General features: G+C 45.3%; 1 protein-coding gene across 1 annotated transcript; it reads left to right on the forward strand.

The window, feature by feature from the left end:
- The first annotated feature begins 5,284 nt into the window (after positions 1-5,284).
- On the forward strand, positions 5,285-9,913 carry LOC8037026 (4-coumarate--CoA ligase-like 2). The gene is made up of 3 exons (XM_040206290.1): positions 5,285-5,422; positions 5,902-6,046; positions 9,636-9,913. Exons 1-3 carry the CDS (start codon positions 5,285-5,287, stop codon positions 9,911-9,913), a joined length of 561 nt encoding a protein of 186 aa, XP_040062224.1.
- Positions 9,914-12,032: the final 2,119 nt, after the last annotated feature.

Genomic DNA, 12,032 nt, shown 5'->3' on the forward strand with positions numbered 1-12,032 from the left:
ACTAAGTGTTCTTTCTGAATGCCGGAAAATACTCCCCCTGCGTTATATCTTTCTAAACAGCACTAATTTAGGTGTTTACAATGATGCTTAGCAAGTTTCTCAGTGGAACCATATATTTAATTTCACACACACAAAAAAAATACTAATAAGCTTTAGCTAATTACCTCGCTGATCAGTATGCTTTTTCGCAATTCTTGATGTCCGCCATGACTAATAACTTGTTCCTGCAAGTTTTTTTTTAACTCTTGAAAAGCATATTTTTATAAATTTTCGCAGAAACACCCTGCAAATGTACCCCGGCATACGTTCCTTTTTCGAGTCCCTAAACCAGTGGTCTCAAACTCATTCGAGTGTGGGGGCCGGAAAGCCCACACCGGAAAGACCGGGGGCCAACGTAAGAAGGGGGGGGGGGGGGGGAGGGGGGGTTAAGAAGATTTTAATAGGAAGAGACCTGGTGCCCTATGCTTTCTGTAAACTCACGGTTTTGCCAGTGACATTTTTAAATTGGATTTGTTTATATGACTACTTTGGGCCCTGACGTGATGTGATAACAGAAATTAAAATTACACTGCCCCGCCAACGTGCTGGCATTTTTAATACAACAAGAGAGCAAGCAATCTGTCGTCCCAGTTCAACATGTCTTAAAAACAAAACAAAAAAACAAGAATCATTTAATTTTGGAAGTTATTCAATTCCTCACAATTTTTATTATAACACTTTCAACAAATACTTTTAATTGGGATATTTTTTTGAAGGTGAGAATACCGAGCTCATAGCTTTATCTTTGGCAATTGCTCCTGCTAAGGGAGAGTTTGCGCAGCCGACATGCATTATTCAACGAATAGGTCGAGGTTGCAGGCTAGTACCGGAATTGTTGTACATTACTAAAAGCTGGGAAGCAAGAATTAAAGCGAAACAAAGGGCAAATAAACACAGAGCATTATAAAATATGTGCATGCGTGAAAAGAGCAGAGCTATATACCTTCCGAGCGAAATTGAATCGACGAGATGAGATCACTATGACACATGTCATTTCTAGCGCTCGAGATATGGAAACCGGGACTCGCAGCCGGTTGCCTGCGTGCCGTTTCTCAGCAAGTCAAATCAAATCAAATCAGTTTATTTTTCACCTTGTACAAAGATGAAGGAGCTGTGGAAAAAAGCTACAGCATTGCAGCTTGACGAGTCCACAGACCCTTAATATTGGCAGCTAAGCAGCATCGTGCTAAAGTATTCACAGTAGATAAAAACAAAAAAACAAAAAAAAGGCGGGAAGAAAAGTAAACTTCACAAAACATTGCAATAACACATTCACAAAAAAAAAATCATTGTGATCATAAATGTTTAGGGCGCACACATTTAAACAAAAGTCAAAGTTAGTCAAAGTCGCGGGCCGCATGCGGCCCGCGGGCCGCGTGTTTGAGACCCCTGCCCTAAACGTACAACTTGCACGGATGCTCAGTAGTGCACTATGTACGTCATGCTTATTTTTAGCTGGAAGGCAGATTCACCAAGATATGTTACAATCCATAATGCAAAGCGAGAACCCTGAATTTCGATTTCTTTTTTTTTTATAAGTGGCGATTTGCCATACTGTTAGCGTTTTGTATTTCAATGTTGCCGTTCAGAGCTCCCCACCAGTGTGAACCTGCTGAATCGCTCCGATTTCATTCAGACTCAACATGATGTTTGACGAGACGGAAACCGTTGGAGCGCTGTTCGCTGTCGCACAGACGGTTGGATTCCGAATGCTCATGAGAGTTGTCTGCTCCGGCGCCACGTGCGTCATCATTCCCGAAGGAACAAGCTTTGACGAGACGGTGGACGTCGTGCGAAGACACAAGGTAATACAGTCCGTCTATTCTGGAAAAACAAAAAACTGAATATTGTAGTATCTGTTAATATTGCTGCGTGCGAATTGGCAACGCACGCAACTGCCACGCGGACAAACGAAGTTCAAACCCGCTCGGCCACGTCCTTCCTTTTACCGATCCGTGCTCTTCCGGAAAGTTCCAGTCCATTTTCGGCTGTTCCGAGCGACATTCGATGGATATAAAATATGTATTTGTCAAGATCCAGTATCTAAGTACTTGCTAGAAATGCTTCTAAACTTTAGTTGAGCGAAAATGAAGGTCTTAGCTTTACATTTGAAAACGGTAACCTTTATACCACTTCACGGTATTTTTCAATACCCTCATGAGTGTTGAAAAAGATTTATTTTGTGTGTTATTTTTTCGCCTTTTACTGGAAAATGTGTAATCATGTGTGAAGGGCCCGGACATGCTGATAAAGTGTTCACTATACATTAAAATATCCGTTCTTCTCCCGAAACAAAAGAAAAAATAAGGAAAACATGAATGCTAATATTGAAAACGTGTTCGTTGATCGCGCCCATTGAGCACCTCCGAATTATTTTTTGTGCCCTTCCCACTAGCACCAAAGATGTTAGATAAGTTGAAACAAACAATAAAATGTAAACAGACTGATAAAACTGCTAAAAATCAGCAGCGTTTTTTTAAGTAATGGTGCCATCCTTCACGCGGTCTCTTGTTATCGCATTTTTTTTTCAAGTACGCTTAAACTGTTTATTAATAAACATCGTGTACAGAGATTTCAGAGGCGATTTCATCATTGTGAGGAACTCACCATCAATTCATGAAAAAAGACACGTTACATGTCTACTTAAAGAAAGGCCTGCGCCGGTATTCTGAGCGTGATATTCATGCAGGCATGTAATATCACAAAATCGTCTGTATTCTTCCTCAAGTTTTAAATCTAATACACACCTGGTTGTCGTTTTCTTGTTTGCTTTTCCGCACGGCTATAAGGAAATGTATTAAGTAAACGAATGGGCTCTATCAAAAGCAAAAAGTTGCAGCGTTGAGTACCTTGTTTCCGTCCTCGCTGTACACTTTTTTAATGATTTCTGAACACGACAACAACTAGCTCTTATGGTCCTGGCACTTTCTGTTTCATCCGCACATAGTTTGAATGCAGAATAAACGGCTCGGTCAAGCTTGGACGCTGGAGAGCTAAAGTTGCGGAACGAGATTTTATGTTGGGCGAGTATGCCACTGAGCAACCCTCTTAATGGGCAGGGTTTGCTCAAACGATCGGAAGTTATTGACGATAATAATATTAATAGCTTTATTCACCACGTAAGCATGATAGGGGCTAAGGAATAAAACCTACCCAAGCCGCTTAACTGGCCCTAAGCATAGTATGAACAAGCTTTAAGATTTCCCTTTGAAAGTTCTGTTTGGAGACCCAAATCAATCAGCGACCCTAGCCCTGAAACAAACCGATTGCGGCACGTCCCGCATGCAGCCCTTGGGTCGTATGTGATAAAAACCTTCATTGCAGAATTAGCAACTTTTTCATTGTCAACATATAGCTCTTTCTAACCTCTCCAACGAATTTGGATAGCAGAGCGTTTCGAGTAAAATCATTGTTGCAGTGACAAAGGCATCTTGAATGAAACCTTGCTTCAACAAACAACGACAGGAGAAGATACGAGGGCGAATTTATTTGTCCATTTCGGTCATTATGAATTTTATTCCGGAACAACCGCGGCCATTTTAAATAAATAACTACACCGTGCTGTCAAGTACGGACCGCTTTTGATACACTGTGAGGGACACCGCAAGGACGAGACAGAAATTAAACCCAAGTGTAAGAGCAATCTGCTCTTTTTAGTTATCTCTCCACCACTTAAATGGCTTGTGAAATTCCACATTGCTAACCCCTGCGTGTCTCAGTAACTAGGAGCAACAAAGAGAAATTGAGGTACAGCCTTCTCAGTTTTTGCACGGCCATATATCGCGCATTTCTGAGTTCGCAACAATATAGCTTATTTATTTATTTACTCAAAATATCTCGAAGGCCTTTTGGCATTAAGTAAGAGGGGCAATAGGGTTGGGTAAAAACATGAAGAATAAATTACGACACATACCGCACTTCATTATATTAACATCAGTACAGTATCACAGATATAAGTATAGATCACAGATCACAGAATTGTTGAATGTTAATGTTGTCCCAAAAATACGCTTGAAGCTATTAGTGTTAAAGTTTCGTGATTTCTATTAATTTGTTCTAGAAGACAGCAGTAAGTTCCACCGGGCTATAGCATAATCTGTGGATTAAGCATAGAAAAGAAATTGTACGGTGCGTTTCCGGCAAGGAAATCAAATAATTTTGTTTTATTAATAATAAGCTGTCGAAACGCGAGTATAATGATGAAATGAAACAAGCAGCTCTGTTTTAAATATATTTGATTTGATTAATAAAAAAAGTTTGGTGAGGAGACCAGATGGCGACACATATTCTAATTTCTGGTGGACATTTGTTTCGTAAGATAATTTACAAAGGTGAGGGGACCAGATTTCCGGTTTCGCTTCAAATAACCTAGTGTACGGGAGGATTTAGCGGCAATCCTATCAATATGGGGAACCCAAGAAAAATTCCAGGTCAGTTCAACACCGAGGTAGGAAGCAGAAACAGCGGCGATGGGCGAATCCTTAAGTGAATATGTGAAGTTTCAGTTCGATCGTTTACCGGTGAATGAAACAAGTTTGTATTTTAGCAGTGATAAGGGCCATTAGCAATTTATAGCACGAGCGTACTACTTGGTAAACATCGCTTTGAAGACGCAGATGATCATCAGGACCGTTAAGATTTTTGAATAGCACACGCTTGTTAGCATATAGATGCACACCCTATGTTAGTGACTGTGGGAAGTTGCTAATGTAGATTAGAAATAAAAGGGGGCCAAGGGCAATACCTTGTGGAACCCCAGAGGTTACACCTAAAAGCTCAGAAGTGAACTACCGGCTACGGTAGCCTGCTCTCTGAGGGAAAGGAAGTTCTGAATCCAGGAAAGGGTTAGGTGGTCGATGCGGAGTGGGGAAAGTTCAGATTTCGGAAGGCGATGCGACACGCGGTCGAACGCTTGGGAAAAGTCGAAAACAAAGCCATATGTCAGGGTTGGACATTTTAGGGTGCAGAAGCACGTAATAGAGTAAAAGGACTTTGTCAGAGCAACAGTGATGGAACGGCGACGGAAAAATTTACATACACGTTTCAACTACAACAATGCATTTATCACTATGATTATAGCTTTTTTTGTTCTTTTGTTTTTTGCCTGCAGATCACGACGCTTTTTGCTAGCACCACAGCCCTACACCTGCTTGCCAGGCACGTGGTCAAGAGCGGAATACGCCTTTCCAGCGTAAGGAACGTAGTAGTCGTCGCCGTTCGCGTAACAGAAAATGCCCTAGAAACGATGCTTTCAGCGTTCTGCATAAAAAGCTTCAGGAGCATGTACGGGACGACGGAACTCTCGAATGTGATCTCCTGGATGCCACGCGACACAATGGAACATAAGACAATCGGTTTTCCTGCTCCAGACGTGCAAATGAAGGTAGGTGAATCCCTATTAAACATAAATAATAAAAAATATACCATGATTTGCCTAACAAACGTATCAGAACTTTAGTAAATCGTATCAGGCATCGATTGGTTCTTATATTATCAAAACGATATTGCCCCTAGATGGTTAGTATCTTCTGTAGCGAACACAGGATCAGGAAACATTTCAGGCCTGGAAGACTGACGAATGGTCTGCAAGGGCCTAAGCGTTTCCTGATTCTGCGATCGCCACAGAAAAACCTGACCGTCTAAGTGCACTTCAGCTTTTGACTTTACTTTTTCGAAGTTCTTGTAATTTCTAGAAAGGTTAGTTCATCGCGAAGTTCTTATGCAATCTTATAGGTTCTGACATGTTTAATGAACACATTCATACCACTTTTTCACCAGAAATGTAAAGAACTAATAAATATACTCGAGATATTGTTTTATTTTTATAAACTTATCGTCGCTTTAAATTAAAAAAAAAAACAGGTTGTTGATATAGACACTGAAAAAGTTCTTGGGCCTAAGGAACACGGAGAGCTCTGGGTTAAATCACCCACAAGTATGAGAGCATACTACAACAACCCAGACGCGACTGCTGAAGTGATCACTCCGGAGGGATGGCTGCGAACAGGTACCGCATTGAATACTGGACATTTTTTTACAATCAAGTTCACCTTATTTGGTCTCAAATGATATTCGAGCATTAACGTCTCGTCCCAGTATATCAACGAGAAACCAACTTTGAGCCTCCACAACCAGCCCTAAAAAAAAACAGTATTTTCAACAAGCGGTACTTGAAGAAGGTTGCTCGAGCATCCAAAATAGCTTTTTTTTTTTTCTTTTTTTTCTTGGCGTGGAACAATAGTTGTTTCCCTTGCACGTAGACGACGCCTTTTCGCTTCGTGCTGCTAAGATGCAGGTGCAACAAGTATAAGCATTCCCTTCTTCCGCGAGCACCGACTCCACAAGGTGGCGACTAGAAGCGCTTTTCGCGAGTCATCCAAGACGCAGATAGAAGGCGTAACTAAGAAAGCGATAATTATATAGAAAATGTACATACAAGTAAAATCACGTAACCACCGTTCACATTCCCGCGAGCCATAACGCTCTAACAAACCAATAGATTTCCGGATCTTTTACCGGTTAGAAAACTTCCTCCCTCCCTTTCTTCCTCCTTCCTCACCTCCCCTCCACCCCCCCCCCCCCCCCCGCCATAGCGGATCCAGACCTACATTTTAGGGGGGGCGGTTCCTCAGTGTAAAACGGCGGGGGGGGGGGGGGGGCGGGAGTGTTTATATTTTTTGTGGAGTTATCGTTTTTACTAAACTCTGATAACATAATATGGATCTTGAGAGCTTTTGTATCGGTTGACCTGTCGGGGATGAACTCTTTGAATTAAAACCTTTCGGGTGACCACGCTAGAGATAAATATCTAGAAAATTGTGGTGGCACTATCCTTTCTGAACACCATAACGCAAGGAATTTTGTAGTTCATAGGAAACGGGATTACTCCATTCGCGTGGCAGCGCGCTAGAAAGAGAAAAAGAAGTTTAACTACTGGGGATGAATGTTCGGTGCTATAGCGGCTGTGACAATTGCAGAGAGTGTAACTTGATGGCTCAGATATCCCCGGCGGGGCTACAACTTTTGGGCTCCTTTTGCTTGAATATTTATATATTCTCATTACACCCGCAGAGCATGTACGGAGAGCCAAGCTTTGCCAACTATACGGAGGAAGCTCATGCAGCTAATGACAATGCGAAAAACGTTTTAATGTAAAACTCGGCTGCTCTTTGAGATTACGCTTGGCATAGTAGTTAAAACCTTATATTCAGTGCCAAAATGCAAAACCTGGTTTTAAAACATACTTTTTATTGTCGCCGATTGCTTCAATGGAGCGAGTACGTTGCAAACAAGCGACAAAAATGGCCTGGCGGCTTCGACGCTGCTCGCGGCGTCAAAATACTGTTGACGCAGCGAGCGAAACGAACGCTGCCAGGCAAGTTCGCCGGTTGTTCGCCGTGTATTTGGAATGTCCAGAGCGCAGCACATGCGGCATTGCCAACCCAAACTCGTGTTTTCACGTGTTCTGATTCTGGATGCAACTCGAGAGAACGAAAGCGAATAATTGTTGAATATTTTTGAAAGCATGTTGCAGTTCGGCAACTATAACTTTAAAACTTAGGTGGATCCTTCCAAATTATATTCAACTGCACTTCGTCTGGATATTTTCTGTATGAAAGGAACACTTACTTGTTTCTGGGTAGTTAGCTCATTCGTCGCGATCGAGAGGACAAGTGCAGAGTTATAATGGGGCAGAGCGGTTGTCCGGTCGGCGAATCTCAACTGGGCTAAAGGCCGATCACGACTGCAGCATGGATTTTTGGGAGTCGGTGTTCACTCCAACGGGCACAGGCACTGACTCTTTAATTTTTGTATAGTCGCATCTTTGAAAGGGCTCGTTTTCCCCAAGTCCCTAGTTAGGGAATTCGAAGCCGCAGTTGCAAACCAGCAAGCCCCGCCTCTGTTCCGTTCGACACACACATATTCGCTCCTGCAAAGCCGCGCGAAAGCTCTGCCGTCAATCCACAGAAGCCGCGTTTAACTCGAAAAGTAAAGACGGCGCCAAGGGGAGACAAGGGGTAGCGGGCGCCTTTCCTAAAATATGTCCCGCCATCCTAAGTTGAAAAAGCATTGTATACAGATAAGTGCCTATGGCGTCGGCTTGAGGACCCCGTGTAAGCAGCCTCCAGCCTTTAGAGTGCTCGTACCGTTTATCTTTCTTTTATTAGCTTCCCGCCACGAGAAGTCGTACCGCAGGCAGTATGAAGCCCATTAGAGGAAACACCTCCCCCTTCTGGCACTCGTCGGCTTCTTTCTGTATTCCGCGCTGCGGCGCTGATCCTCAGTGAGGGATGAAGGCGAGGACGAAAGCGGGCTATGTTTAAGCCAAGGTCGTGGGGAAGTCCGGAGCGTCTTCAGGGGAAGCTCAGACCCAGACTGCACTGTACCCAGAGCATTTGCTTCCTCTCTTAGTTGAGAAGAAAAGCAATTGGTCACCTAGTTGTACAAGCTGCATCCCCCCCCCCCTTTCCTGGAACGTCTCCTCCTGGTACGTCCCCTCCGCACTTCCCTTGGCAATGAGCACACACCTTTAGTGAGCCCGTGGGCGACATCATCTCAAAGCAAGCCAAGAAAGACATGCCAAAAGACAAGCCCAGAACCACGAAGAAACCATCAAACGAAAAGTGATGAAAAGGAGGCCGCTAGAGAGGAAGGTTAATCCGCTGAGTATAGGATCGTACCCTTAAGGAAGGCTGCTTGGCGTCTGCGTTTGGGAGCTTTCAGGGCACAAATTTTTCGCAGACAACCTTCAAAGAAAGAGAGGGAGACAGAGAGAGAGAGAGAAAGGGGACTAGATATCTGAAATAATACTTAAAAAACAAGCGAGCTGGTGATGCTTCATGGTAATAAAACCCGAGACTCAGGGACACAGAAGGGGACGAACACAACACGTTGTGTTGTGTTCGTCCCCTTCTGTGTTCCTGAGTCCCGGGTTTTATTACCATGGGACTAGATATGTTGAAGGTATTTCCCCCCCGTGCTCGACGTGCATGGCCTTGTTTGGAAGTGTGCCTTCGGTCGAGGACCCTGATATTTGGTGCGCCTCCCCACTGTCTCTCCACTTCGAAACTCCTGGCGCCGTCCCTGTCGGGAAGACGTACCGTGACTTTGACGGAGATAAACCTCACTTTGGAAGCGCCCAGCAGGCGCGTCCACCCACCGCTGTTTTAATCCTTTGTCCCTCGCGTCGATTGCTTACGTTTTTTCTTCGAGCTCACGAAAAGCCCCGGGGGGGGGGGGGGGGCGATCGCCCCCACCGCCCCCCCCCCCCCCTTGGATCCGCCACTGCCCCCCGCCCTGTTCCGGTCCAAGAACGCACGTGCATCACGCTGTCCGCGTCGTCCTGTCGTGGTCCCGATTCACCAAGACTGTCAGAACGGCTGTCTCGACTGGTGGATTGCTCTTTGAAAGACCAACATATCTTTAGAGGCAATTGACCTATTTAGGCACCTTTTCTTCGTTCCACACCCCTATTTTTTTTTTGGTTTTCCGTGTCGCTAAATTATTAACAAAAGAACATTAGTCAACCTATGTAGATATAACTGTTTGAATAAACAAAGCGCGTCGGGGGCTAACGGCTGCCATTTGATTTGCAGGAGACATCGTCTATTACGACGAAACTGGAAGATTCTACGTCGTAGAACGTATTAAGCAATTCTTTCACTGCATGGCATGGCAAGTTGCCCAGTCGGAAATCGAAGCCGTTCTGTTGTCTCACGAGGCTGTCGAGGAAGCAGCCGTGATCGACGTTCCACACCCGGAATATGGCGATGTGGCAAAAGCTTTTGTCGTCCTGAAGCCGTCTTACAGAGTACCCGGGAGAACCAAGACCCACGACCTGCAACGCTTCGTCGCAAGTAACGGAATTTCGTGATTTGAGAACGTTACAAACGCCGCACACGAATTGACGACCTGACCGCAACCTTTTAAAGTCCGACCCCAGCCGACACCGCGATCTATCGGGGCCAATCAAGCGGCGCCAAAAACTGCATACATCGTCACGGCGCCCATCGCCCTTGTATGCTGCCTATCACCGACTGAACCAATCATGCGCAGTGGTTGGCTGGTTTATATCCAAGGTGGCGCGAGCTACCGCCCGTTATAAAAAGTACAGCCGTTACATCCATTCATCCATCCACCTAGTGAATGCGCCGCGATCCTGCGTTTTCTTTTTCCTGTGCGAGATTGGTCGACCGGGTGATCTCCAGCCCCCAAAGACGACAAACGCCATGATGAGGCACATTTGACGCTCCTTGATTGGCTCCACCTGATCGTACAGCGCCGACTGCGTTTGGACTTCACAGAGACCATAGGCAGTTTAGCGAGTCGTTTCCACACGAACGGTTCGTCCTCAAACGCATTGGCAACGCCAATGCGCATGCGCGCGCGAGTCGTGGGGGCTTCGGTAGGTTCCTCTTGTTCGTTTCTCTCACTCGGGCTGCTGAAGTCGTCAGTGAAGCCCACTAACGGCTGCGTTGCATGCTACGTATGAAACGGAGTATAGTCTTAAATAAGCTGCTGCACCTTCACTCACTCCCAGAGACGCACCCCACGACAGTTCTAGAAATATGTAAAATGCAGACCGTATCGTTAATGACTCGGGTATAAAAAAGATGCCGGTCCGTTTGTCCGCCGCCCTACCTGAGCGCTAGGCTTGGGACAGCGGGAGGCAATTTGCCATCCATGCTTCTCTGGTTCATTTGAGAGGTTGAACCAAATCATTTCGAGGACGGCTCACGATGGTAAGCGATCACGAATGCTGTAATCTACGCATGCTAGTAATTCGTTTGCGATCTGCGTGCTGACAAACTTCGACGGCATACAACGTGAACAATCACTTAAGTTCAAGATGACAGAGACACACCACCTACCTTCGCGGTCGTTGAGATACTTTTTACTCTAACTAGCTTTGCAGGTTTTGAAATTCCGAACGGTAAATGTTACGTCGGTCGTCTTGTTTACACCAGTCGATCGCACGCCGGAATTACGGGCCGCCGCGGTTTGGCACCCTGCAGAACGTTTTATATGTTTACTAGAAGATGACGCTGCCTGTAAAATGCAATCAACATGGTCATCGTTTGCATGGTTGCGCCAGTTTACGATCCGCTGAAATACGTTAAATTTCACGCGTGGAACAGTGCGCTCCGAAAGCGGCTCGCTAAAACTACTACTGGAGATTTTTAGGAAACCGTTTTCGCACATCCGATACGTGTCAAGTGCCTTGCGGCGCGACGAAGGAACAGACAACGACGTAGTTCCCAGCTTAACGAAGCGTGAGTTTATTCCGTACGCCGTATATATCGCCACGCGTCGTACCTTCGATACGAGGCAAGCGAACGCGAGCATGCGCGCAGGTCAGCGTGATAACAGTCAGGATGACACCACAATACGGTGCGATGGGCGCTCCGGTACGAACTGCGCATGAGCTAAAACAGAAGACTCGCACATGCTCAGTTCGTACCTGAGGGCCCATCGTACCGTATCTCATGTTCAAAAACGGTTCCCTAAAAGTATCTATTAGGGAGGTTTAGGGAACCGTTCTTGCACGTCCGATATCGTATTATGGGCCCTCCGGTGCAAACTGCGTATGTGGGAGTCTTCTGCGGTAGCATACATGCGGTTCCTACCTGAGGGCCCATGGTACCGTGTCTGATGTTCGAAAACGGTTCTAAAAACTATCTATTAGAGAATTTTAGGGAACCGTTCTTGCACGTCCGATATCGTATTATGGGCCCTCCGGTACAAACTGCGTATGTGGGAGTCTTCTGCGGTAGCATACATGCGGTTCCTACCTGAGGGCCCATGGTACCGTATCTGATGTTGGAAAACGGTTTCAAAAACTATCTATTTGAGAATTTTAGGGAACCGTTCTTGTACGTCCGATATCGTATTATGGGCCCTCCGGTACAAACTGCGTATGTGGGAGTCTTCTGCGGTAGCATACATGCGGTTCGTACCTGAGGGCCCATCGTACCGTGTCTGATGTTCGAAAA

The sequence above is a fragment of the Ixodes scapularis genome, unplaced genomic scaffold, assembly GCF_016920785.2.
Source record: "Ixodes scapularis isolate PalLabHiFi unplaced genomic scaffold, ASM1692078v2 PGA_scaffold2__306_contigs__length_199485367, whole genome shotgun sequence".
NCBI lineage: Eukaryota > Metazoa > Arthropoda > Arachnida > Ixodida > Ixodidae > Ixodes > Ixodes scapularis.

Coding starts and splice junctions, on each gene's coding strand:
- LOC8037026 (XM_040206290.1), top strand. CDS start 5,285: ATGCTTTCAGCGTTCTGCATAAAAAGCTTCAGGAGCATGTACGGGACG. Junction 5,423..5,901: donor CTCCAGACGTGCAAATGAAG/GTAGGTGAATCC, acceptor AAAAAAAAACAG/GTTGTTGATATAGACACTGA. Junction 6,047..9,635: donor GGAGGGATGGCTGCGAACAG/GTACCGCATTGA, acceptor TTTGATTTGCAG/GAGACATCGTCTATTACGAC.